General features: G+C 37.1%; 1 protein-coding gene across 2 annotated transcripts in view; it reads left to right on the forward strand.

Annotated features, from left to right (window-relative positions):
• KREMEN1 (kringle containing transmembrane protein 1) overlaps window positions 1–27,369 on the forward strand; it is a 98,143-nt gene that overhangs the window by 29,600 nt on the left and 41,174 nt on the right. For both annotated transcript variants that reach the window (XM_072415971.1, XM_072415973.1), the window contains exons 2-3: window positions 7,490–7,652; window positions 22,464–22,555. In XM_072415971.1, the coding sequence (XP_072272072.1) occupies window positions 7,490–7,652; window positions 22,464–22,555 (255 nt within the window). The remainder of the gene's footprint in view (window positions 1–7,489; window positions 7,653–22,463; window positions 22,556–27,369) is intronic.

Below are 27,369 nucleotides of genomic sequence, written 5' to 3' on the forward strand. Positions count from 1 at the left end.
TCTTGACATGCAGGGATCATCCTTTGATAAAGGTCCTCTCTTTCACTGCACTTTCTCACATCGACAACAAAGAGTGAAAAGACGAACATGAGAGTGGATGGGAGCACACACAGAGCCATATGGCTGTTATAAAAATAACAGTGGAAATGACTCAGAAATATTTTTACCTCTCAGGCTGGATGTCCCAGGGACAGCAGTGACGCAGTTATCGAGGTGGAAAATTGTCTTTTTTCAGTTGGTAATCACAGATTATGTACGGTGCAGTATGGAGACTCAGCCCAACAGAGGAAACATTTGCAGATGAAAAAGTGTCGTAAGGACTCTCTCCTCCGTTTGTGGGATTCAGACAGCTGACCCCTGTCATTAAATGTTTTACCTCATCCTGTGGCTGAGTGTAGGGAACCTTTCTAAAAATGGGGTGTCTGGCCTCGTCTCAAACCACCCTTAATATCAATCTAGTGTTTTATTGGGAATGACGTGTTGTTTCCAGCTGGTTACTTCTTCATGCTATCTGGGCAGACTGGGCACATCACTTGGTTAACCCTCTGGCTGCCCCTTGTGGGTTCCTGAAACCAGAAAGCTTTCTGTGTTCAGGAAATATGTGTATTGCAAATTATAGGAGTTTAGCATCATGCTTTCTTGGACTTTTCTGGTTTTCCTTTCTACTCCTATTCATCATTTTCTTCCTCTTCAGTCATGGGATTTAATTTACATTTTTATTTTTGTTATAAACCATATAAAATGGCAACATCACATAACTCTGTTTGTTAAACTAGAGAAACAGCAACCATTTCTGAGAAAACAAAGTTACAGTCACATATGAATGCGTAGCAAATATGCTTGTGTGTGGCCAGTCTTTATCAGGGCATACAGATCAGTATGGTAACAGCAAAACAGTCTTTAGCTTAAGGATTCTGTTTTAACATCTAAATAAACTTATTAAATTGTTCATTGTTTAGCTATACACTGTAATCATTTATCAATTTTGTATTCTGGTATACCATATAATCTTGTATTGGGACAGTCTATGGATTTATTTCATACAATAGCCAGAATTCTCCTCGCCCCATCACTAGTTCTGGCATCTTCACTTAGTTTCAGGTCTTTGGCCATCTTTATTGGGCATGCGCATTCATTCCTTCCTCCCAGGTATGCCGTGATTGTACACTGAGCTAAGCATGCACAGCACAATGTGTATTAAACAGAAGGTTGCAACCAGATCTCCAGCATGCTGCTGGTATAGAGCAGTTTGATTCAGATTTGTAACACGAACACGTAATCAGACCTACCTATATATTTTGTTGTATACATCGCTGCAGCAGAAAAATAACGGATCAAAGTTTTAGTGGGCTTTGAGAAAAATAATTCCTGAGAAGTCACAGAAACTGCTAATGCCTACTTATTCTGCAATTGCTAGTTGCCTGATTATTGTGCCAAACATCTTGCTTTTTGTCACTGACCAAACAGGCAGGTATTTTTTTTTTATTTATTGCAGAACAGACATAGCTGATCCACTTGCAAGTTTGCAAGTTTTTTTTTATTTTACTTTAGTTTTACTTGTTTAGTTTTTCTTTAAGAACTGTCTCTGTGGGTGCGGACACAAGACAGATCAGACAAATATCCTCTGTGGTTTTTTCCCATTCAGGGAAATCCCTAGTGATGCAGACTTCTTTTTTTGAGCTGTAGATATTAGAATGACATCTGTGTCCAGCAGCTGGGAGACCAGGACTCATAACTAAACTTTTCTGACCATTTCACTGGAAATCAAAATGTAATGATTGCCATTAATAGATGATTTCGTTATGGGGAAAATAAGCCATAACCAATATGAGTGACAGCATCTAGTAGTTTTAAATGTTTTCCTATATAACAGTAGTACTTGGCAATCTCACAAAATACAAGTTTATGCTTCTACTACATCATGCTGCCTGTTAGGACAGCTCCCATAAAGAAGAACCAAGCATGAAATAGCCTTACATTTCACCGGTTCATGACAAAGCAATGCAAAGAGACAAACTCAGATTTCTTAATGTGTTTCCACAGCAGCCTGATTATTTTAGCAGTTTAATATGTCGTGGTAGGTCCCTTTTAATCCCAGCCTTGTTTGTCTCCAGGTAGTAAAATCCCTAGCTTGATCCTCCATGTTTGGTTCTGCTGTTTTAGTTCCTGTTTGCTTTGTGAGCTGATCATGGCACAGATGCTAGTAGTGGTGTTAAAGACAAGGATAACTTTCTTCCCATTTTTCTGTACCCTCAACACTTGTTTCTTTTAACGACTTGCCCAGTGGCAGCAGTATTCCGAGCAGCACTGTTCAGTTCCCAAAAATGAGCTGTTAATGACTTCCGGAGTGAATCTGTCTTGGGTCTGTATTTAATATGCTGCTCATCATTGCAGGAACAAAGAGCCTTGAACCTTCCCTGAGTAATGTCTACACATGCTAGAAACAGCTATTAAAGTCACAAGTGTAGACCCCACAGGTAAAACTCCCACAACCTGCTGAATAGATGGAGTACAGATGTATAGTGAATATGGAATCCATTATTCTAAGACTCTTTGGAAGGGTGTGTGGGAGATCAGAAGGAAAACATTAAAAGGAAATTTAATTACAGGATCAGGTTTGACTGGGGCAGATTCATTTACTTGTACATACTGGATGCTTTTTTACAAGCGTGTCTTTTATTCTCTTTCTATGCTTTTAAAAGTGCTCACTTTGTTCTGGTTTCTGCGTGCTTAGTAGAACAGTCAACACTTGCAACATGGAATTTATGCAGATCCTGAAAAAAAAAAATCTTACACACATTTTGACCTGGACTGTCCTAATAATTTGCCTTTTACAAGTCACTGTTTTATGTTTACTGTCATGGTGCTGCCATTCAACCAAATAAGTCTAGCAATAGGGAAAACAGATGGGGGTCATTATGTCCTTCAAACGCTATGTAATCATTTTTTGTCATGTTCATCTACCATAGAGAGGATTAGATATAATTCTGACAGCGTCTAGTACTTTTCTAACCACTTGGCATCTAAAATCTGTAGATTAATGTTCTTAGGCTCCTACCACTTGCCATGAGAAGGGTAATCTGCACTGCAGCTGTGAACTAGTTACTGACAGCCACAGTAATGGAAAATTATTTAGGTAGTCAAATTAGTCCTAGACTATTGGTTAATTTACTAGACACATATTGATGCTGCTTAATGTGGTCTGGACATCTGTGAATCAATTACATTTGTTCTTAAAAGGGTTAGAACCCAAATAAACTTTAGCTTGCATACCTCTGATGTGATAAAGTAGAGCTGCCTAATGTGTGCTGTAGACGCCAATACCTTGTGTTGGTAGCATGGTAGAAATTCAAACCTTTGTTATTACAGCAGTCTGGATCTGTGATGGTTTGACATTCCAATGGAGGACAAGTAAGCATCACCCTACTGTGCTCTCCTTATTTTGAAATACTACGACCGACAGATTTTAGACTGTTTGTCTTGGACCAGAATCATCTAATGTATGTACATGGCTTAAGCAGCATTGTTGGTTAGAGCACAGTGCAGGGGGGCTGTTAGAGCAGCAGTCTAGTGTTCCATCCAAATAATTTAGCCATTAAACTGTCTTACGTGGTAGGTTAAGGTTATGCAGTTAACTAGAGGGTTAGTGTTTGAGGTTAGGTTTTGAATAAATTAGTTTCTGCCTGAGGTTAAGCAAAAGTTAATCTATCCAAAACCTAACCTCTTTTAGACAACAGGAAGGGGTTTAGGTTAGGTGCTAAGAAGAAATGGTTAAGATTAGGCACCAGGTAAAGAAGTTAAATTTTAGCAACCAAAAAAGGGGTTGAATTTTGGTGCTAAAAACGTAAGTTAGGTGTGGGTATTAGACATGGTTATGGTTATGTTGTAGGATGCTATTGTAACACTGAAGGTAATTTTTGACAGAACACCAGCTTGCTCCAGGTACAGAGCAGTTTGATATACATTTTCAGTACTGTCCCATGAGTATTACCTATATGTTTTATTACACATACCTCTGCGGTAGAGAAATAGGCTTTGATAGTTGCCTGATTGTTCTCGTGAACATCATGCTATGTGTCACTCCCCATAATATGTGTACAGATAAGAACTCCTGGTGCTTACTTAACTCACCTATATACTTATTCTGGATCAGCAGTTTATTAAGAATAAAGGCCAGTGGTTAACATATTGGCCAGACAGCTAGCATTTTCAAAATCAGATCTGCAATGACGGCCCCTATATTTTTCTCATAAAAGGTTTCTAGAGAAAACCTAATCTCGTTTGTGTATTTTGTATCTATGTATTCTTCACAGTAGTTGTAAGCAGAGCGGCCGCACACTGTCCAGAGCAATTTTGGCTGCCAGTTAAATGATCAAGAACTGTTATTCCTGGCTGCCCAGAAGCTGCACACACAGGTCAATCTAATATTCGGCTCTAGAGAAAAGTCTGCCTCATTAGGTTTTCCTTGTGTGAAAAAGCTCACACGGCACTTTGTCTTGGATCTCCCCTGCATGCCACACAGATGGAAAAAACCATCTGTAAACCTACATAAAGCTAGGTTAGATGCGTGTAGAGTTTATTTTCTGAATAGGAAGCGTAGCTGTACTGTAGCTGGTTAAAATTGATGTTGGATTAATAAATCTGAGGGGGCAAGTAACATTTTTGATGTAAGCCTTTTTTTGTATTGGTATGTTTTCTGCTGGAACACAATGTCAAACGAGGTTTTACTTTTTTTATATTTTCCATCCAAAAACAAATAATTCACTTTTGTCGCTAGGATATAAAAATATAGGTGATATTTTTTTGTTGGCCAATGAATTATATTTAGCAGAGCAGGCTTTCAAAAACTCCTAGGGGTATATTTATAAGCATTGAACTTGACATTCACTGAAACATTCCTTGGTGGAGAGTCTTCCAGATCCATTTGTTTCAATGGCAGTAATTGATTCTCCATCAGGGAATGCTTTATAAATGGACTCCTTAGAGCTCATTCACACGTTTTGTGCTATGTAACACATGTATGCAGATTGTATGCATTTCACTCTGCTGACCAGGCTTGCTACAGATCTTATTGTTGATTTTCTGGACTGCATAAATAGGCTTTTTTAATGCAATACACATTATCGCATGACATTGCTTGTAATAACACATGTAACTTAAATGCACCTCAGTTACGTGCCTTGGTGTAAATGAAAACTGATGTTCAGTGTGCAAAGGGAGCATTCACTTAACCAAGTAAACCCTGAACTGATTTCAGTGATCTGCACATGATCCTTCCAGGCCTTGTAAGAAAACTTTGATAAGCTTCTTTCAGCCTCAAATAATTAGAAATAATACAAACGCAGATAGCACCGTATTCTGGAATGCCAAAGTCATAGCAGTGTTGGACTGGCTTCTAAATCGCAAAAGTTGAGGTGTGAAACTGGAATGGAAATGAAATCGCTGTCCATTGTATTCCCACACCCTCCCATTTCCATACCATTCCCTTTTAGGTGCTATGAAAAGGCCATGTTTGGTCATGGAGATGCTACCCTACGATATCAAGGAGTGGGTGCGTAGGTTTTATCAGGCAATAGTGCGTGAACCTTTACAGCTACTAGAAACTTTTTTACATTATGCTTTCTTTATTTAGGAGCCTAATAATGAGTTATGTAAATGTATCTCCAGCATTATATTCAAGGATTGTAATATTGCCAGAGTGCCAACAAAAGAGAAAGAGTTAAGTGGGTGTAGTACAGCAATACCTGGATAAAATACTGAGGCACTCAGCATGTAGGCTGAGCTCTAACATGTAGCTCAAGGTTTAACTTTCAGCGCGTCCTGAATGTACTTGAAAGTGGCACGTGCGTACATTTTGATATGAATCATTCCAGTACATTGGCTGCGTTTATGATATGAATAGTTAAGTAGAAATGTGTTATATTATCTAAATCATTTGCAAATGAATCAATAATGTTAAATATGTGTACAGTTCCATCTGAAATTTAAATATTACCAGATGTATATCCTGAATTTTTTAGACTTTTTTCAGTCTGAATGCTTCAGCAAGTGTGAACCCTGCAGTCTGTACTTGGATGTTTCAGATCCATGGCTGTAGACAAATATACCACGAATGTAGAATGCAGTTTTGTCCTCAGCTTAGTCCTTTTTCCAATTTTACATAAATCAGCAATTAAAAATATGAAACAAAAAATAAACATTCCAAAAATCAAAAACACATTGTCTAAATCTTGTTTACATATCGGAACTAATTGATGGAGTTCTTTTTAATGCCAAAATATTCATTTGAAATATTTAATATGCGGAGATAGTAGTGGTGACATACAATAAAACTAGTGCACCCTTGCTATGTAAATTTCAGCAAGGACTTTTCTTCTCCCCATATTTTATGAATTTGCTGCTTTTTTTGTATGTGCTACATTTAACATTTGTAACCAGCATTCTCAAACATAAGAATATATTTCTATTATGTCATTTAAGTTCTTGTGTGGCCTGTTCTAAAATAACCCTTTGACTTTACTTCTCTGCTGAACAATAGATCCTTGCACTGTGGTTGCTGGAACAATTATCAGAAACCGTTCTTATCTAGATTGCATTGTGGGTTTCAGCAATGCTTTTCAGAGCAACTGAGAAGCTGCACAGCTCTTGATTGCAAATAATAGAAACCTAGTGGAAAGGTATAGATTTCACTACCTTTGTTGTTTTTTTTACTCTTATCTACAATATACATGAATGTTTTAAGAAATATGTAAGAATGTTCTATATTGTTTATGGTGGTTTAGGAACCTTTGAAATGTCTGAACATTTAATTGTGTAGGATTTCTTCTTTTTCACACATTTCTCCTTTTGTTGTATAGCCTAATATTGTCTCATTTCAACATATCTAGGAAAGTTCAGTGTGGTTCCTAAACAAGAGGTAACTGATGAACAAAAATGTTTATATTGTAACTTGTAGATCTTTAACTTCAGTAGCTGCATATGGTTCCATGTTTTTCATTGGTGATCCTGCCTGTAATGTATATTTCCTAGGTTGACAAACCATCAGTCACTATGTTAAATGTACACTGTATATCAAAAGAGAACTGTAAATGACTGATAACAATAAGATAAACAATTTTTGTCTCTATCAAACAAATAAAACAACATGCTTTCAATGTATATTTACCAGTTCATAAAGGAAATTGATTGTTAGGACTGTGAATATTTCTTGATTGTTACAATACAATAGATTCCAACAGCCATTTCTACAATGAGGGCTAAAAAAGAATCATTGATTCTAGATGTTTACTATAAGCAAGAATTCTCTTTTTAGCACACTTCTCAAACATAAGCCCTGAAGTTGTCATTGATGGGAGTCAAGCTCATCAGTGCCCTCTGTGCCTGTTTGACTAAAACAATAATTTATCCATAGAAAAGCCTTCATTTTTTACAGATTAGCACATATAAATGCATGGCTTTTTTAACATCATATCGTATCTATTTTTTTTAGAATGCTACACTGTGAATGGGGCTGATTACCGAGGGACACAGAGCCAGACATCCTTAGACTGTGGGAAGCCTTGTCTATTCTGGAACGAGACCTTTCAGCATCCATACAATACTTTGAAATACCCCAATGGAGAAGGAGGTTTGGGAGATCACAACTACTGCAGGTACAAATGCACATTATCCTATGTCATATTTATAGAGGAAATGTGTCTCTTATCATGTAGTAATGTAGCAACAAATATGAAATGAACTGTAATATCCATTTACTTGCTTAGGGAACGTGTCCATAGGCATTCAAATTCCAATTCAAATATATTTGAATATTCAAATGTAAATGTGCATGTGAATGTAAAATGGCATTTTTTTTATAAGACAGCATTCAGTGAATTTGTTTAGCCTGCAGGTCAAATGCACCTCAATAGTTCATGATGTGCGTATAGAATCATCGTATAAGTCACAACCTCTAAATTGCCAAGTGCATTGTTCGGGAAAATTATTTTATTTCGATCACCTGCATTTCAGGCGCATTTCAAATATGGAAAAACAACTCCAATGGACACCTAGAGCTCATATACACCTGTGCTCTAATTGTGTTTTTACTTCCCTTTAAATGCAAATTTAGGTAGTAATAGTGCTATTGATCACAATGTTATTTTATAATGCAGTGTTGACAGGCATCCAAACTGAGTCTGAGCTGGTTTTATATTGTGCTGTATTACTATCAACACAGCATGTTCTCATTACTGAAATGGAATTTGGATTAAAAATGAAATGAATTATTTTCAAATGGTGTGTTTGCCAACTTTGTTTGCTATTCTAGGGCAACACTTTAAGAAGAATGTTGGTAGACACGTAAGCTATGTATACTCGATAGAGGATTGCCAACCAAGACTAGCACACCTATAATCTAGCATGTTTACATTGGTCTTCCTATGTCGTTCAATAATCTGCCTTGGCAGATTGATGAATGACTAAATGTGGATGACCTATGTACTTTCATATGGGGGAGACAGAGTGGGGTGCCACTCGCTTGTCCTTCCTTTTCTCTATTCATACAACAGAAAAATGTTGTGTACAGTGCTCGTTCGTTCTCCTGTTACTGGAAATGATCACACAAGATTGTTTCCAGGGACAGGAATCTGACATCTATCTGTCTGTGCAGGGCTTTACCCTAACTCTACACTGTAAATAAAATGAAGCGCAAATGGCGATCTAATACTTTTGGAATAGTTGGCACCGTGACCTGTTTAAATTATAAATACTGCACATTTTATTTTAGAAAAAGAGTATCTTTAGGAAGTTAATTTTTTCCCTCCATAGAAAACTATGGATCTAGTGAAAACTCTGTCCTGTATACTGTGGTACTGGAAAAGAGCTTATCATGGAAGCCCCTCTCAGGCTACCTATCCCAGCCCCCACCTTGACTACATATCTTTGTGGTTCTCCATACGTCCGTGGTTCTCCATACAGGTCCTGGAACATATCCAGATGCATGATTATATAAAGCTGATTGTGGTGAGCTCAGAAAACCTGGGCTTGGCATAACTGTGTTGGGCACAGCAATGACTTGAAATAAAGATAAGTTTGCCACCTATAAAGATGCTGCAGGAACAGTGCAGGTTCCAAGACAGATTTTAGTGACATAATTCTAAGTGGCATCAGCTGGCAAAAGGATAATCGCATAAAAAAAGGCAACAGTGTTCATCATTTATCACAGCACATTACGTTGGTGCCATCTTCATTGTATACATGAACCCGACTTCTGACCCCAGGATTTCATCACATTGGTGTGACCACAATCCAGTGAAAGTATGCTATACAAGCTGATGATGAGGAAAGCCATGGTATTGTTGGGATCAGTTCAATTCCAGCTGCCACTTTATGAATTTGAGAATTAGTGACAAAAAGAATCTAATTCGTTTTAGAGGGCAACAGCACCCTTTTAAATCGTGTTCCATGTGACAGTCTATAGTACTGGGTTCTAATATAACAAAGCAGCCCCATTCTAAAAAGGAATTTGCCATTTCTCCTATCTTTCCTAAATCTCCCTCGCTTCGTTAACAGTATACAAGTCCATTCCATCTGGTGCCAGGCAAGGCTGATTGATTTCCAAATACCAAATAGGAGCTGCTTGCAGCACTAATCAGGACCGGAGTCCGCCGAGAAAGATTGCTGTATGGCAGACCTTCGCACACAGTGTTTCTGCCAATAAAATGAATAATAAAAAAGAATAATGTTGCTACTGTTTTATCGCAGGGCCTAGTTTCTTCCTAGACATCGCCGGGAGTACTCCCTGTAATGGCTGTGTATGTGCCCGCAGAGCTGGCAACTGTGATTGGCAAACACAAAGCTGCCAACTGAGCAGCAGGAAAAAAGTGATATTTTTAGATCACATCTTGGCATCTAGCACCGACTACAACATAATATGACAGCATGAACTTGTACAGGCAGAGAATTACAGTTATTCTGCTCATATGGTTTTGCCCTAACGTCTGGTGCCCAGTATGTGGTCCAGATTACCTGTCTGAACAATACAGCCTGCGGTCTTCCAGTGATATAGATATCAGTCATTGGCATGGCCTATGTAAACAGGGTTACTAATGGTTTTAGTTTCAGAAACTGGTAAAGTTTACATCCTGGTATGCATTACATTATTGTGCCATCAGACTCCAAGTGTAATTGGGTCATTTTATTGATATATATATATATATGTATTATTTCTTAATTTAAAGTGGAACTTCACACAAAACTTTTTTTTTTTACATTTTGAAATGAGGAAGAGGAGAGGTTAAACCTCTGGCAGGTTTTTATTGATATCTAATGTGTGTGGTCCACTAGACAGCGAAGGGAAATATTGTTAGTGAATACTTGGACAGAAATAAAAACCTAATCCTTTCTCACTCTGTCCAGGACTAGAGAAAAATGTTTTGGCTCATGTTCAACTTTTGAGCTTACTTTTGGACTTTTAAAGTAAACCTTTTAAGCCACCATTACAGCAGCTGATCAGTCCACACTACAATCCCATTTTCAGATTTGCAGTTGTCTGCTGGGGACTGCCATAGACTCCTCAAGGATCTCAACCACTCCCATTTAACTGTATAAGACAATCTGAGAACTATTTTGTCCACATGTTTGTATACAGTTGCAGTGGATCACAGTGCGGTTCACTAAAGTGACAAGTTGCTTTTAGCTGCAGCATTGCTTTTCTTTCTCTTGAGGAAGAACTGCATTGCAACTGTAAGGGGATCTGTGGTGTGGTTTGCCACTCCTGGGCACTTGGCAGCGGTTGTCTTTACTACAGTCATCCAATCATGTGCAAGCAAATGCCTCCTTTTATATTTCCATTGCATAGGTATACAAAGTTACCACAGCTTTTGTTTACTTATTATTTTGGCTAATGTACCCTTTTGCTCTTTTTCCCTTGTTAACTAGCAAGGCATCAGGCTCTCATTTTCTTAGCAATAAGGTCATACCTCCTATGCCCTGTGTAAAGTAAAATGGGTGTTCTCTTATTTCTTTTATTCCACATATACTGTAAAATAATTGTGGATTTATTGCATCAATTATGCACAGAAAATGCCTTCTACACCACCTGTCTGAAGCACAACGCAGTACTTCACATTATATGACTTAAGTTGCACTGCTTTGAATCACACCACTCCCTTAATTACTAATTGAATTATTATTTTGTAATATGTTTTTCTTACATTGAAAGGGCCAAAAGGAGGCTTGGTGATTTGAAGCTGAAGGTTAATCTGCTGATATCTTGCATTCTCTGGTTCCACCTTTTCCCTTTCATCAACTTGCTAAGCCAGTTTTTAATCTAAACCTTCCCATTTTAGTTTCCCTTAATTTTGCCACAGTGACATATTATCTTTTGTCTCCGTGCCTCTCTGGTTTTTGAAGGAAGATAATGGCAGATGGGAGGGGTTGGCAGGGTGCTTTACGTAGCTTCCTGAATTTGTTATCGCAACCTGCCTAATGCAGGCCATCCAAGTGTCACCCATGTGTGTTGCTGAAACTTCATAACTGAAAGGACTGAAATCCAATGAATAAACATGGGCAAGACTGATTTGCTACAGCTTTTAATGGACAGTGAAATCAAAGAAAGCAGTTTCAGTGCAGGGGATGAACCTATACAACTGTGCAAGACTAAAAATGAGGCTGGAGTTCCGCATCAACAAAATATAATAGACCAGCATATTTCATTATTAGCAATATAGAAATTGTATGCAAATGTACCTTTTCTACAGAAAGTTATTTTTATCATTTTACAGAAGGCAAACCCTCTTTATCAAATTATTTTACATAAGGAACATACAATTCTGGATTAAACTAGTATGTAATGTACAATTGTGAAATCAGTGGACTCATTGTTATTGTAGGTCATGCTTCTTGGGTATGTAATGGAAATAAGGCACTCCTAAATGGGAAATGGACTTCTTGGTGAATTAGATTTTTCTGGGTAAATACAATTTTTATACAGTAAGAAAGTTAGATAGTTTCCCGCTCAATAGATTTTTATTATGTGGTCTTTAGCACCTGACCTTATCATCCAAAAGAATAGATATAAACATGGAGCAGATTATAATGTTTAGTTTAGTGTACTTTTTTTTAAGATAAAAAAGAAAACTGATGCACCATTGTAGCAAGTTAGAATGATAGTTGTAGCCAGTCCTAGTGCAGTATGCAATAGTCAGATAAAGAATGGTAATGTCGTCTGCCTACAATATACATAAAATACATAAATATCTTTTTTGGAAAGTTCAATTATTTATTTTATTAACAACAGCACAATGTTTGCAAGATGGTATGCAATCATTATGGCAAGGCTGCAAAATACAAACTTGATTTCATGTTCCCTATTGTACTAACAGATGGGAAAACAATCGTGACTGGGCCAAATGCAGAGCGTGTGCTGGTGCCTGTAAAATATTTCACTAGGGCTGCTTTCTCTGTATAACTGATACTATAAACAGGTGGAAGCCAAAAAGCACTGCAGGCCTGAATTACTAATGAATGAGCAGAACAGTTTGCTGTGTTCATCAAAGTGACCACATGAACAGATGTTACCAGGTCCTGAGGATGTTTACTGATACATTGTCAGTGTTCACTATTATCAGATATGTAATAGATCAATTACCTGGTATCGTCATTTATTATAATTTATATATGTGTGTATTTTATGTGGGTATGTGTAGAGAGTTGCCTTGATTTGTGTAATGTCATTGCTTGATGGTATCGCACAAATGTATTTCTCAGCTGATTTATAATTAATTTTTGAATTTGTTTTTGCATTAGTGTCTTATAATCCCCTATACAGCCTAGTAACAGAAGGAGGGACAAATCTCCAAATCAGTTGCAATGCACTGTAGTAGTGTCAATCTTACGCTGAGTGCCTGTTACCAGAAGAAACTACTTTTTATCCAGTTAGCAATTATTGACCATGCCGTACCATTAACTGATATGGAGAAAAAGGAGGTCCGTGGCTTGGCTATTCTATCCCATAGGGGTTACTGTCTTTCAGGACTGGTTAAGCCTAATTGCATGTGGATAGTTCTTTTACATGCATTTCCATTGTGTTTAGTTGCTTGGTTAGCATTCAGGTTTAGCTTACTTGTGAGAGGCAGAATCTGAAAACTAAGAGACTTTTCTAAAACATGCACACTTGGACACATACATTCCATTTGGGTGTGAGAGCAGAGTACTGATTCTTACTGATCTTGTATAGCTTTGTGGAAACAATAGCAATTGGTTGAAAATACCCAAGATAACCAAATAATATTGTCTCCAGGACCATTGCGAGCACCTGGCATTGTTTAATGGAATGCATGGTTGAGTGGTAGTTGGCTAGAGCCATCCAACATTATCTGGGGACTGATGCTCATCATCATATCCTTATAGCCTGGCCTTACTGTCATGTTCTATTCTCAGTGCCTTGAGTTGCTTATATAGATCAATGGAGATCAGTTAGTACTTGGTCTGCATATGCCCTAACCTTTAACGTGAGTCCATAAAGTGATTTTACGATAAGAAAAGAAAGCGGTAGAAGCCTGTCTGTTTCTGGCTTTAATATGTTTGAATCGGAGACCTAGAACAAGCATGCCGTGAATAAAAGTAAGAAAAATGGTTTAACACATTTTCTTCATACTTGTCCTTGGTAGGAGACTCTGAATGAATTAAAGCAAAAGTATCAGCATGACAGCAAAGGAAACTTATATTTTCAAAGGAGAGGTCAGCAATGACAGCCCCCCATATTTTGTATAAAGGAATCCCTTGAATGCAGGTGTACACTATTTGTGCTGCACTTTACCTCTCATACGATGGCTGCACCTGATGTCTTTTTTTAGGTTTTCTTTGATTTATTTTTATATCTATAAAGGAGCAGCATTTTCATCCTGGGGCAGAAGGTGTGTTAAAAATACAGAACATCTCAGAGCTGGAACTAATGCAACTCATAACAGTCAGCAAAGACTGATAACAGAGCAGGTTATATAAGCACATAGGATGTCTGGCAAGATCCAAAATGTTATTTCTAAAATATCCAACAGACATACCAATACAATGTTTTACATATATTTAGCAAATAAAAAAACAAAGAATAGATCCTCATAAATAATTCCTTCAAACCTAGTTTTGACTCTCTTTAAAAGCAAACAAAAACTTTATTCCCTAACACTCACCTAACCTGTAGACTAATTCGACCTGTGACTATATAAAGAAGCCTCTCACAAAGCCAGTGCTAAAAGCTACTGCTACAATTATACTGTATTAGAACATGCATGAATGTCTTGTGTTGATATTGTGACCTTTTTGCCTTTGATTAGCACAAAACTTCTTCACAAAATTTTATTAAATACAGCTGCATACATCTTAATGTTGCCTACTCCTATGCTCTTGTGTATAATATGTTTCTGCAATCCTGAGTAATGCCATGTAACAATCTAAAACAACACTATCAAAGCCTTTTACTATAGTTCCCTTGATTCCCTGTAAGCTTCTTCTCATCACTTGTCCTTTCGACCTAAATCCTTGTCTTGGCTTCTCAGAACTTAAAAGGTTTTTAATACCTCTTGTTCTGAACATTACATCACCATCACTTTTCATAGTAGTGTGCTTATTATGTATACTAAGATGAGAACTCCTGAGTCTCAGAAACCTAATGGTGTCATTCAGCAGTGTTTGAAACAATTGTTTGGAAGCATGATATAAATGATAAAACGCAACACATATGAGCAATATGCTTTGCTATTCTAACATTCAGTGTGCATATGAATATTATTAGGCATGACATAAGGTAGCTGAGGTATAACTATGTTTGACACATGGTGTAATATTTGCAATGTATACAATCATTGGCCTATATATTTGGTATGCCTTGCTTGTATCAGGTTAGACCCCCATTTTTTCTTCAGTACTGCAATATTTCTTGGGGGCATAGATTCAAAATGGTGCTGGAAACATTACTTGGGGATTTTAGTCCATATTTACATGATTGCATCACTCAGTTGCTTCAGATTCATGATACAAATCTCCTATTCCACCACATCCCAAAAGTGCTCTATTGCAGAGGTACCCACACTTTTTTGGCTTGCGAGCTACTTTTAAAATGACCAAGTCAAAATGATCTACCAACAATAAAAATGCTAAACATACATTTCTTTATAAATATTTATACCGAGTATACTACACAGAAGTGACTGAAGATAATGAGACATTGAATGGCAGTGCATTGCACTACAAGACTATAGTGACAGTAAAGCTACAGTTCACCTGTCATAGGTGAACAACGTGCTAATCTGCTAATCTGTACAAAGGTATCTTAACCCTGAACCCTGACACCAAGCCTGAACTAACCAAGCCCAACACTGCTCATCTTAGACTGCCCTCCCGCACTCTCTGCCTCCCTCCCCACTGTTACAGGAGCCTTGGACACAAAGTTCCTGGTGTTGTCTGATGAAAGACATCCCTAGCATCCCTACAGATGTACAGCAGGGAGGGGTAAGGCAAGGCTCCGCAATCGACCAGTAGATCGCGATCAAGGTGTTGGGCACCCCTGCTCTATTGGATTCAGTTCTGGTGGCAGTGTACGGTGAACTCCGTGTTCAAGGAACCAGTTTTAGATGATTTGAACTATGTCACATGGTACGTTATTATGCTGAAAGTAACTATTAGATGATCATTACACTGAGGTCATAAGGGGATGGAACATCCTGAAGTACACTGTGGCATTTAAATATAATGCTCTATTGGTATTGCTCTAAGAGGCAAGACATTATCTCTCACATCATTACACAAACACCACCAGCTGAACCATTAAAGAAGGCAGAGTGGAGCCATGTATTCATGTTGTTGGTACAAAATTCTGCCCCTATCATCTGAATGTTGTAGTAGAAATCCAGACTCCTTGGACCATAGAACAAGAATCTTCTCTTTTCCAATTTTAGTGACTTTGTGCAATTTTTAACCACAGGTATCTGTTGTTAGCATAACAGTGGCACCCAGTGTAAAATCCATTTTCCTTACAACTACAGGCCAAATGCCCCTAAAGTTAAAGCAACTGCTTAAGAATTCATAGTACAGAATGTCTTATTGTGAGGCTACATCTTAGCAACAACAAGCAGACAATTGGAATGGAGGCCCAGTGTCTAAACTCAGGGTTCCTTCATAGGTTGCTGGGGGTTCTTTGAGTAATGGGCAATTTCTGCCTCTCAGGTCAGTCACTTGACACCAATGACGGTGGCATTCATCTTAATGTCCAGCGATGTAGGAGGAATTCTTCCTACTGACCACCACACTAATGTAGTGTGAACTGTGACTATATTATTTATAACTGGTGTTCCCTGAATACCTGACCGTTATTTCAAGGGTTACCCCCTGGAATAAAGCATGATGCCTTGGCCTCATGGGCAGGTCAGCCATGCACAGAAGCACCTCTTTTTGGGAAATTTTAGCAAAATTGAAGCAGCACCATATTTTAAAAAAAAAATATGTAGATCCTTAAGTTTCTGTTTATGTTAAACTTAACTAATGGAAGTTTTCATTTTTGAAGAGGTCAAGATAAAATGTTTTACATCAGAAAAGACTCCCTGATGTAAGTGCAGCATAGAAAAAGGATGAATTGACTAGGGAGTGCTGGAAAATTGGGTGGTTTATGAGCAGATAGTTAGAATGAGGAGTGATCATGTAATGGCAGAAGGAGGAAGAGTTGAAGAGCGTAAGGGCTTTCAAAGGGATGGCTAAGATGCCGATTCTAAAGTACAAAAGTCACACACACTGGCAAGCCAATACCTTACAGTTGAATGGTTAGTTAGTTTGTTACCCCTTGTGCTGTTATATTTTAAATGTGAAGTTACCAATATAATGGCATAATAAAAACTTGGACACCACCTATTTGGTAATCATAGAATCAATGGAAGGTTGAGCCACTATGGTTGGAGTCATGTAACAAGTATATCAGTACAAGGTTTTGAATTGCCCACCACGCTGTTGGCAGATACTGTTGGTCATATTGTTTACATTGGAAGCACGGTCAAGGGCCTAGTTTTTAAATGAAACTGTAATTCTCTATTCAGTAATGGGTTTGAATATCACATGTTTGTGTTTCATGGTTCAATTCTTCCAAGAGACAAAGAAATGTCTTGTGTATTAATTTAAAAAAGTAACATGGTAGATGTACCAGTGGTACAAAAGCCTCCACTCATTAACTCAGCCTTGCCCAAGTCATGTTCTTGGCTTAACACATTCTTTTACTGCACCATCTCCTTTTTTTTTGGTAAAACTTTCTCTTCTTTCTGCACTCCTATTAGTTTTCCTTATTGTCAGCTATCCCTGTAAATCTCAGAGCCCCCTTGTATTACATGCAATTATCCAACTGTGATCTGCCAGACCTTCTTTATTCTGAGAGAACTGCTGACTTCTACACAGTTCCAGGTGCCTAGCTGCCTTGGTCTGTGATTTAGTAACTATTAAACCAGGTACATCCAGGCTACTAGTATTCTTAAAAGCAGGTAAGTAGTGATTGAAAGTCATAATTTTTCTCTTAATACAGAAATTTAATTGTATAAATCCAAAAAATTAAACTTATGCAGAAGGTTTAAAGTTCAAGTGATACCCTTAATTAGCTAACTTAGGTAATTCTAATTCAAGCTTTTTAGAGACCTTAAACTTTCTCTTCAGGCTTTATATCATTCTGAATTTCTGAGTTAAATGGAGGAGAAATTGAATATAGTAATTAAAAAGCTATTTTTCAGGTGACATACTTAAGGCTTTTGCACAGGAACACTTCTCTAGCCCTTTATAATAGCCTCAAGTGTCAAGGTGTTTTTTGAATGTAAGATAGAGGAACATGGTCCTGAAAGAGGGGCAATCTCTAAAAAAAAAAGGACATTTAAGAGATTTGTATTTTTCTGAATGATTGAAGCTGTACCAGATTTGCTTCATGCTATACCATAGTTTCACATACAGTGCACATTTTCTACATCGTATTGAATAGAGTGTGAAGGTCTGAATTAAATCATTCCATGATATATAATAAATCATTCTATGATAATACAAAATATACATAGTAAGTATTTCCCTGTACAAAATGAGCAAAAGCTTAGCATAGTTGGCAAGATCACAGCAATGTCTGCTTTTTATATAACGATACATCAAAAGTTTGCTGCATATTCCTCATGCCAGTCATAGGTTTATAGTTATACATCTCTTTTATCTGTGGTTCTTTGTTTTCAAAGTTTGTTGGCCCTTGCCCCACCCAAGAAATTCTGTACATATGAGGATGAAGAAACAGATTCTGCAGGACTTCTAGATGAAGGAGTTAGCTTCTCTAATGTGTCACTAAGATATGAGAAGAATGAAAGGTAGTTAATACTTCTCACCTTTTGTTAGCATAAAATCTTCATAAACATCTTCAGTAAAATTTGATAATCACACATATGGTCCACACCCAAACTTCACAAGCATTCTGCAGCTGGGAGCTCTGCACACATTTTGGAAATCCAACCTTCCTACATACATCACACATTCTTGCATCATCCACATACTGTATTGCTGGTATTATACAAGATTATTGGGAAAGCAAGCATAGAAAAGGAGGAATTAAAGGATTTCATTCCATGTAAACAAATAGTATAAAAACTAACAAAAAAAATCACAAAAAGTGCAAAGAAATATTTAAAAATGTATATACTTATACATCTAAAATATGTTACATTTGATAGGTATTATTCACACCTTACATTTCTTTAATTTACAAGGACCTAGCTGGTTTCTACTATTTAGCTACTTATTCTTTACTTGCACTGGTTTTAGTTCAGGGGCAGACACAGATTAAGGCACTGGCTGTGAGGGCTGCTATGGCCCAGAGCTGTGTCCATACTAGGAGTCAGGGACTGAAGCCTGCTGCAATGGATGTCCTAATGTGTTAAGTAAGAGCACCATGGTTGTAGCAAAAACATGAAATTTAACAATGGATGGAGCAATTTTAATACTTTCTATGCATATGCCAATACATGCACCCTTAGGTGTTTGTTTGTTTGCATTTGGATTTTTTATCTTGTGGCACCTAAAACCAGGGATCTGATAGGTTAATCTTAAGTTTTTTCAGAGAAGGTTGATGACAGAGCCCAATTCCACCACCTAAAACCTAGGCTTCGAAACCACTATTTTACTTGGATATTTAAAAGAAGGTCGCTGGAGATGGCAGATCAATCTTCAAGGTGGGAACCACCCTGTTTTCAGAGGTTCCAATGTACTAAAGACACTAAATGCATTTTTAGGTAACTGGGGAGCCTGCATTACATTCTTTACAAGTACTTTTTTGTATTCCCATATGAGAATAAAGGGTCTCTTTATGTAGTTGAATTTGGGATGGTAATTCCAAAGATGCAAGTTCACTTGCTCAGTCATGCCAGGTAATTTGTGAATACTGTTGCTGATATCATCTAATGTATCAATGTATCAGCTGCCCTTTTAATTTCAGTATACATTTACTTAGTCACTTGAGTCTAGTATGCAGTTGTACAGGAATAATACTGATATATATATACAATATACAGTTTTCAAATCACTCATGCTACAGTCCATACAGTACAGGTGTTTGTCAACCAAGCTGAATTAATACTTTATTTACTTAATTCATCTCCGATGGACCGGTAACCAAAAAGAAAGATGTTTACCTACCCATGTGTAAGGTTCATATGTAAGAAGAGTAAGTAAAATGACTCTAAGGCGCTAAATAATATGTTGGTGCTATCATGTATAAATACATGATCGTATTGATAAGAAGTTGAATGTGTATCTAATGCAAAGTGGTTTGAGGAAGCCAAATAGTGCTAATCTTGGGCCCTGGAAAAAATGGAAGAAAAGATAATAATACATGTTCTTTTTGGGATGTTTTAGTCAGCTTTCAAAATGCTAAAGCGGCATGGTGGCTAAAAGGTTAGCACTTTGGCCTTTGAAGCACTAGGTCCCAGGTTTGAATCCCAGCCAGGATGCTCTCTGCATTGAGTTTGCATGTTCTCCACGTGTTTCAAAGGATTTCCTCCAGGTTCCCTGGGTTCTTACATTAGACTGTATTATTGACATGTGACTATGGCAGGGACATTTGATTGTGAGCCCCTTTGAGGGACAGTTAGTGACAAGGCTATGGACTTTGTAAACAGCTGCGTAATATGTCTGTGCTATAGCTATAAAAATAATAGTTAATATTACTGCTATGAATTCAGCAATTTTGGGTTACAGATAACGAAGCAATCAGAGTTGTTAGTTTATATGCATCGAACAAATAGTACTTACATTGCAATTTTGTTATGACTACCAAAGACATTTTCAGAGCAATTCCCTGTTACAAGTTTTTTCACAATAATTTGTTACAAAATTGATATTGCAGCCTGAATATATTTTGCATTATTCAGGCTTTTGGGCATTTTTGTTTCTCTTTTCCACTGGGCTCTAAAACAGTTGATTGGGTTTCTGGGCAAATGTTCCCAATTTAATAGCCTAGCTGTTAAATTGTCTGAATCCATCCTGCACCATTGTTAATTAATAAATATGCTAGTAACAGAGATTCCTTTGTGAAATCATAACGTGTGAAACAATGTGAAATTCAAAACATGACTGAAAATGGAAACCAATATCTCAAGCCCTTTTGTAAACTCCCACAACCTATTGAATTATAACTGGTATTATTGCCTCTGCATTTTAGGTTAAATAGCTATTTAAAGTCAGTTAAGAAGATTAATAAGAAAATCAAATATTTGTTTGGCTTTACAAAAAGCTGGAAAGCTCAATCACTCTATGCAGGCATCTTTTATAGGTTATTGCCTGTAGTTTCCTTTATATATTCACTCAATGTGCTTCTAAATAAAAACAATTGGCAGCTTTGCTCTGCTGTTCAGTAAAAGTTAAGCTTTAATGATTATAAAAATTTTAATGTTGGGAAATCACCTAAAATATTCCCCCATGCCATGCCCACCATGTGCTATAACACAGTAATGTACTATTTCTATGTATATTTATTTGTAATACATGTATTCATCTGCTAAAACTTCTATTGCTCCATTTTCTTAAACAATCATTTTTTTTAACTTTTGTTTTGCCTATTATAATATAGTAAAATCTCATATAGAGCCATAAGATTTCATTTAGACATAAAAAAAGTTTAATTAGGTAATTTCTTTTTCTCACCTGGCATTACTAGATTAATTGATAATTCCGAATTTGTAATCCATGTACATTTGGAAACAGATTTACTTTTCTATATTTAACACTAAAATATACAGGAATTCAAATACTGCCTTGTGTTGTCATTATTCTTGCCATTCATTATAGGTGATCCTAGGCAGCACTTGTAGTATGAACTTGTAGACAGCCTACTAAATGATTAAAAAACATAGAAATATCCATTACTACCAATTAATCCTGACTAACATTCATGAGTAATTCCTTTATAATAAACAAATCTTGACAAAAGTGAGATATTAGGTATGGGTGGTTTCTGGTGGGCTGGGACAGCTCCTGGCTTCCTATAGATCTTGGAAACTTCTAAAGAGAGATCTTGTTGTCCTAATTCCCAGATCTGATCATTGGTCTAAAAGTTTGAGATGTTCCAAAAGCATTTCATTATTAATATAAACATAGCCTTAAGTTTAGAGATCTCTTTACAAGAGGTCACAGAGACCAAAAATGTCCAAACACAGGCGGTCTGATTTTTTAAAGCTCTTCAAGTCTAGCGAAGATAGACTATCATGGTCCAGGTTTGGTATTAACTGGGATTTGGTTCTTCAAACCACTTGTCACTCTGTTGCAACTCAAGGATAAAGGCTATTTCTACATTAAGTTTATTTGGTTTGGTCTGGAAACATATTGCATGTACTGAAGATTTTTTAATTTTATGTAAGTGTGTTTATAGAAAGACTGTTATTGGATTTTAAAACCATAGTTGGCCTTCGTACCCAACACCATTTTAAGGTGGTTAATTTGACATGCACCAAACACTCTTTGGAGGAAAATCAGTCAATGCCATAGAAAACACAAAAAAAGTCTCTTTATGTGTGCAATATGTAGGTCGTTGGTTTTCCACTGTATGGTTTTATACAACCATTTTACATTACAGTAAAGGTCCACAGTATTTGTATGACAATTGCTATAATAATATAAACTAATAGAATATAGTTTATATTATATTTGATGTCTCAAGTTAAATAATAAAGACCATTAAATAATGGTTTTCATAAGCCTATAGCAATCTGTAGCTTACTAGCTTTTGTTAGGTCACCTATAATAAAAAGCTAACATTTTATTTTACGCTTTAACACATGGTGCTTTCTTGCTGTTTGCATAGTGTTAGATCACAGAGCCTATCCCAAGATGACATGCTTCTCAAATACCACTTGTGTATCAGGTTTAGCACAATACATACACCATCCTCCTCTCCCTTCATTTATTTGAGCTCTACCTTTTTGTTTTGCCAGGAACCCAGATGGTGATGTCAGTCCCTGGTGTTACATAGCCGAGCATGAGGATGGAGTGTACTGGAAATACTGTGACATTCCAACCTGCAGAAGTAAGTCTGGAGATATCTTCCTCCTAATCCTGATTTTGTTGTTAGAGATGTGGGAATTGTGCTTTTCTTTTATGTGTAGTACAAGTGCTAAGCTCAATAACTATCAAGCACAATATGTGACGTGCTTTCCAAACGATTACATCACTGTGATTGTGAATATTGTGAGTACTGTGTTTAGAAATATATATTTATATACATCTGTAATAAATTTGTAGGCTACATTAAGGAACTCCTGGCCAGTTTTGAAGTTTCATTGTATTTTAGGCAACAGAGTAATATGTTTGGGTCAAGTAGATACAAATAACTTATTTTGAGTGATGGAAAATATCTTGATTGCTGGTGTTTATGGGTAGTATAACTTAAATAGAAAATCTGATATCAAGAGATTCGATATAGCTTAAAAGTCAAGATAAAATAATGTCATCACAATGTGGGTCATGTGTAAATTGACTGAAGAATACCCACTCATACAATTTTGGCCCCATTTATAATGGAGGAAAGATATAAATGCCTTATTATTTACTCCACACCGCACCTGTATTTATTACCTAATATAAAGTGAAGGCTATGGTGTATAGCTTGGGGGTCTAATGTTGAGATTATACTTGTCATGTGAGAATGTGAAAAAATGTCTCTTGTCTCTGATAGCAGAAGTTAGTTACTCACTTTATATGAGGAAACGGCACCATCTACTGGTGTGACCCATGTATACACCGGTATTCTTTTTCTGTTGGCATTTACAAGGGAAAAGAACATCTCCATTTTTTCTATAAATCAAAAACTGCTAAGAGTAAGGGCATGATTCCACATCCAATATCATCAAGACTAGAAAACCTACAAACATGTTAAGGCACTTTTCATTTTTGGAAATCAGAGGTTAAATGCCTTGTGTACACCTATTTTGTCTGTTTTTCCTACTTGTATAGAGGTCAATACAAATTATTTATCAACTGGTATGCTGTTGATGATTTGTGTTCTTTTTAAAACAAAGAATTACATCCAAAGCTAAATTTTTGTTGTGATGTAGCTTTTAGGTAAGGGTCACTCTTTATTATTTTAGGTTTATTTGGGCATGGCAAAGTTATTGGACGTTTTAAATGACATCCATTATTGATGTGTCAGAAGTTGTAGCATAAACGTACAGTTTCCTTAGTAAAAAGGTATCGGTGTGCATGTGTGTGTCTAGTCACCAGCCATCTTTATTTTCACATATTGATTGCGGCATGCAATTTTACTGGCTAAAGCCATTACTGCTGTTTGTTTAATAAAGAAGTTGTGATTTCATTTTAAAAAACACTGTGGTTTTTCTATATGATATCCCTGTGTGTTCATTGACTATTAACAGGTTTGACTGCGTGCAGTAAAACAAAATGACCGGGAAGGAAAGCAAAGACAAAAGGAATACAGAAATCGATTCTGTATTTGTTAATTAAGCTTTCTATACAGACATTAGTAGGAAGAAACCACTTATACTGCATAGATATTGTAAAGCAGATTTGTCTTGTTTGGTAATTTGATTTCTCTGCACGATTGAGCTGGTCCATTCATTTGATGACTGGGAATAGGGTACCCTCCTTAATTTCTGTACAGTACAGAATAGAACATTGTCACATTGTCAGAATAAAATATTGTAATTGTCTTTATCATGCAACTTCTCTATAACAAGGATCATGAAGTATGTGTAGTGTGGGGAAAAGCTATCAAGCAAATAAAACACACAGGTCTAAAATTCTACATTTTAGAAGCAATGTTAAACCTATCTTAATTATGCTTTAAGTGAATCACAATAAAGTGTCTACAAGTCCAAGTGTTCAATTCCTAAAGGCTAGCCACAGCTAGCCTCTCCGATCAGCCAGAAGTGAGAACTTTGCTGATTGCAGATCTATAGTGTTTTGGAGTGTGCCGGACTTTTGCAGAAAGACCACTGCTTCTGCACTGAAAAAAGAGTTGTCCACTACAGTATTCTGACAATAAGAAAACTTTTCTAAACAGACCTTGTCATATTTATAAGGCATTGTGCTTTTTTAAATGCATGTGGAATATATTTTATGTAATTTGGCATTTTGTGTTTAGCAAATAAATGGAACACACTCTTTGCTGGAAGTCCACACGTTAGTTCTTCTTTCCTACCATATTCTTTTTAATGTACATAGTCAAGCCATGCCAAGGTACAAGCCAAGCCATGCCAGGGTAAAATTTCTTCTACTACTGTGCAAACTTGACATTGTGCATAGATGAGCAAATGGTACATCCCTAACAAATCGATGCACAAGCCAATACTTTTGGCACTTGCCTAAGGATCCTAAAGCAAGCGCATGAATATTTTCCCAGGGCAGTTTTTAAAAATATCCTTAAAAATATCGCTGAAACTCCAGGCTTCTATAGGTTTTAGCCATAAGAAGATAGTGTTTTAGAGTTAGGTGGCTCTAAATCCCATCATCTCATTAGTTTGTCATTGTGTGTGATGGTGATAGGGTGGGATGTGGGATAATATACGCTCCCTCTTTGGAGATGAACAGGATATGTCTTTTGGGATGAACTTCCACACAAACTGAATAGTTTACGCTTATTGTTTTACAATAGTTGCCTATTTTCTACAGAAGGTTATTATATTTATGGCTGGCTAGATATTATACCCTCTTCATCTAAAACTGCATACATCTGCCAAATTGTAGCCTGCAGCAGTTTGAACAACTTTCCCTGCTTTGTATTCATTATGAGACTACAGTGCAGATTTTATATTCCAGACAAGACTGATCAGTTACCAAACATTCAGCAGGTGTCCCGAGCGTTTCAACTCAATACCAAAGTCCGTACTGCATGTGTGTACTGATCTGTAATTCAAGGAGTTAAATTGTTTAGGGATTTGCGCTATCAGTGTAAAACTAATAATATTCTGTTCTTTTTTATCACATTATTAAAAGCTCTGGACCCTGCTAAAGTAAAAATTCCCTGTCACCTGTTCTTATGATCCTGTAATGGATACATTTTGCTCCTTCATACTTAGTTTTACTCTTGCCTTAACCAAATTTTTGGTTTTGAATAGATTTGGAAAAGGTTGGAAGATATGTCATGTTTTATTGCTGTTCTCCAATCTCTTAAGCTACGTACACACTTCCAATTATTATAGTTGGTAAACGAACGACGAACGATCCTGCACGATATCTACGAACGATCGTATAGCACCGATCCTGCACATACAGATAACGACACGATCGTTCGTAGATATTGTACACACAATAGATACGATCGTTTGAGCGATACAGGGAATGACATGCACGACAGGAAGTGAACGAACGTTCGTACGTCACGCATGCTCAGACCATGGACGATCAACGAACGATCGTACACACGAACGATGGTCAACGATCGTCGTCCAATCCGATCCGCCGGTCCGGTCGTTCGTTTCCAACGACTTTCCTCGTTCGTCGGTGTCGTTGGTTACTTTTTTTACGAACGATTTTTGCCCAATCGATCGTTCGTCGTTCGTTCGTCGTTCATTTTGAACGACAAAAATTGGAAGTGTGTACGCAGCTTTAGGCTCAGAAAACCACCATGGTTAGCTGCTTCCAGACTCCTAGCAAACTGCTACTATATCTCCAGGATCAGCAAACCGCACCACAGTGAAAAGCGTTTGCCCTTGCATTTACATTGGCATGTTGTTCCCTCAGCAAAATATCCCTTTCAGGAACCCCACCACAACCGCAACGCAAAGGCAACAAAGTGCAAACACCTGTATAAAGTTATTATATAATTGAATGGGAGCAGTTGCAAGCTTGCTTGAGTATGCAGTACAATGTTGCAGTTTATGACCAGTCTGAAAGGGGCCTTACACTTACTATACACAATATGGTCAGGCTGTGCAATCTGCTTCAGATCTTACAATAACTATATAGTACAAGGGTTTGCCTGGTTGGAAACGAATCATTTGGATAGTGTAGGAAGGTCCTCATAATATTTAACTTTGGTAAAACTAATGGAGGTTGTACATCGATTTTTCTCTCTCAAAAGAAATGGAAAAACCACCTGATACAGATGTGAGTGTAAAAAATGTCCCCATTGGAAGCCTTTGCATTTGTTTCTGTTTTGGTGACCTTTGTAACATTTTAGATTGTCCTTAACTTTCATATAAGGAGAAAAATTAAAAAGAACCTCTCAAAAAGAGTCAAGGACAAAGTTATATCTTCTCCCTATTTACTTCAAAGCTATCGGAAGGAGTCGATCTATGTCAGAATTTTTCATGGTGTCAAACACCATAACTGCTTAAAATGACTGAGGCATAGAGTGCAGGTTGGCCAAATGTTAGAGCTCCAGCATGTTCTGAGATGACAGAGCTTACTCTTCCTACCTCATATACTATTTCAGTTCACAGTAAGACAATGGGATGACATGCTAAGGTAGTTCTTTCATCCTGGTACGCCAGAAGATGCTGGAATTGTGCCGGTCTGTATAAAGGTTAGAGTTTTCAAGGAACAAGCTGTGACTCATTTATTAAAGATGAAACATAGTATCTGCTATGTCTTATAAACCACAAGCTTAACTCCATTTAAGCTACAAAGTAAAAATACTAATTTAAAAAATTATTGATATCCTATCAAACTAGTTATTTGCACTCGGGGCAGTGATAGTAAAAGCACTGAGCCGTCGTCATTGAGAAACAGTAAAGAGCTCTGGCAGCTCCATATGGTGATCTAAAGTTAGTCTTCATAGGTAGGAGACATAAATAATGTCAATAGAGACAAAGCTCCCTCTTCGTGTCTCCACTTCAGAATAGAATAGCCCTCATTAGCCAAGAACGGAAGTGAGAAATGAAA

Source organism: Pyxicephalus adspersus, chromosome 6 (genome assembly GCF_032062135.1).
Source record: "Pyxicephalus adspersus chromosome 6, UCB_Pads_2.0, whole genome shotgun sequence".
In the NCBI taxonomy this organism is placed as follows: domain Eukaryota; kingdom Metazoa; phylum Chordata; class Amphibia; order Anura; family Pyxicephalidae; genus Pyxicephalus; species Pyxicephalus adspersus.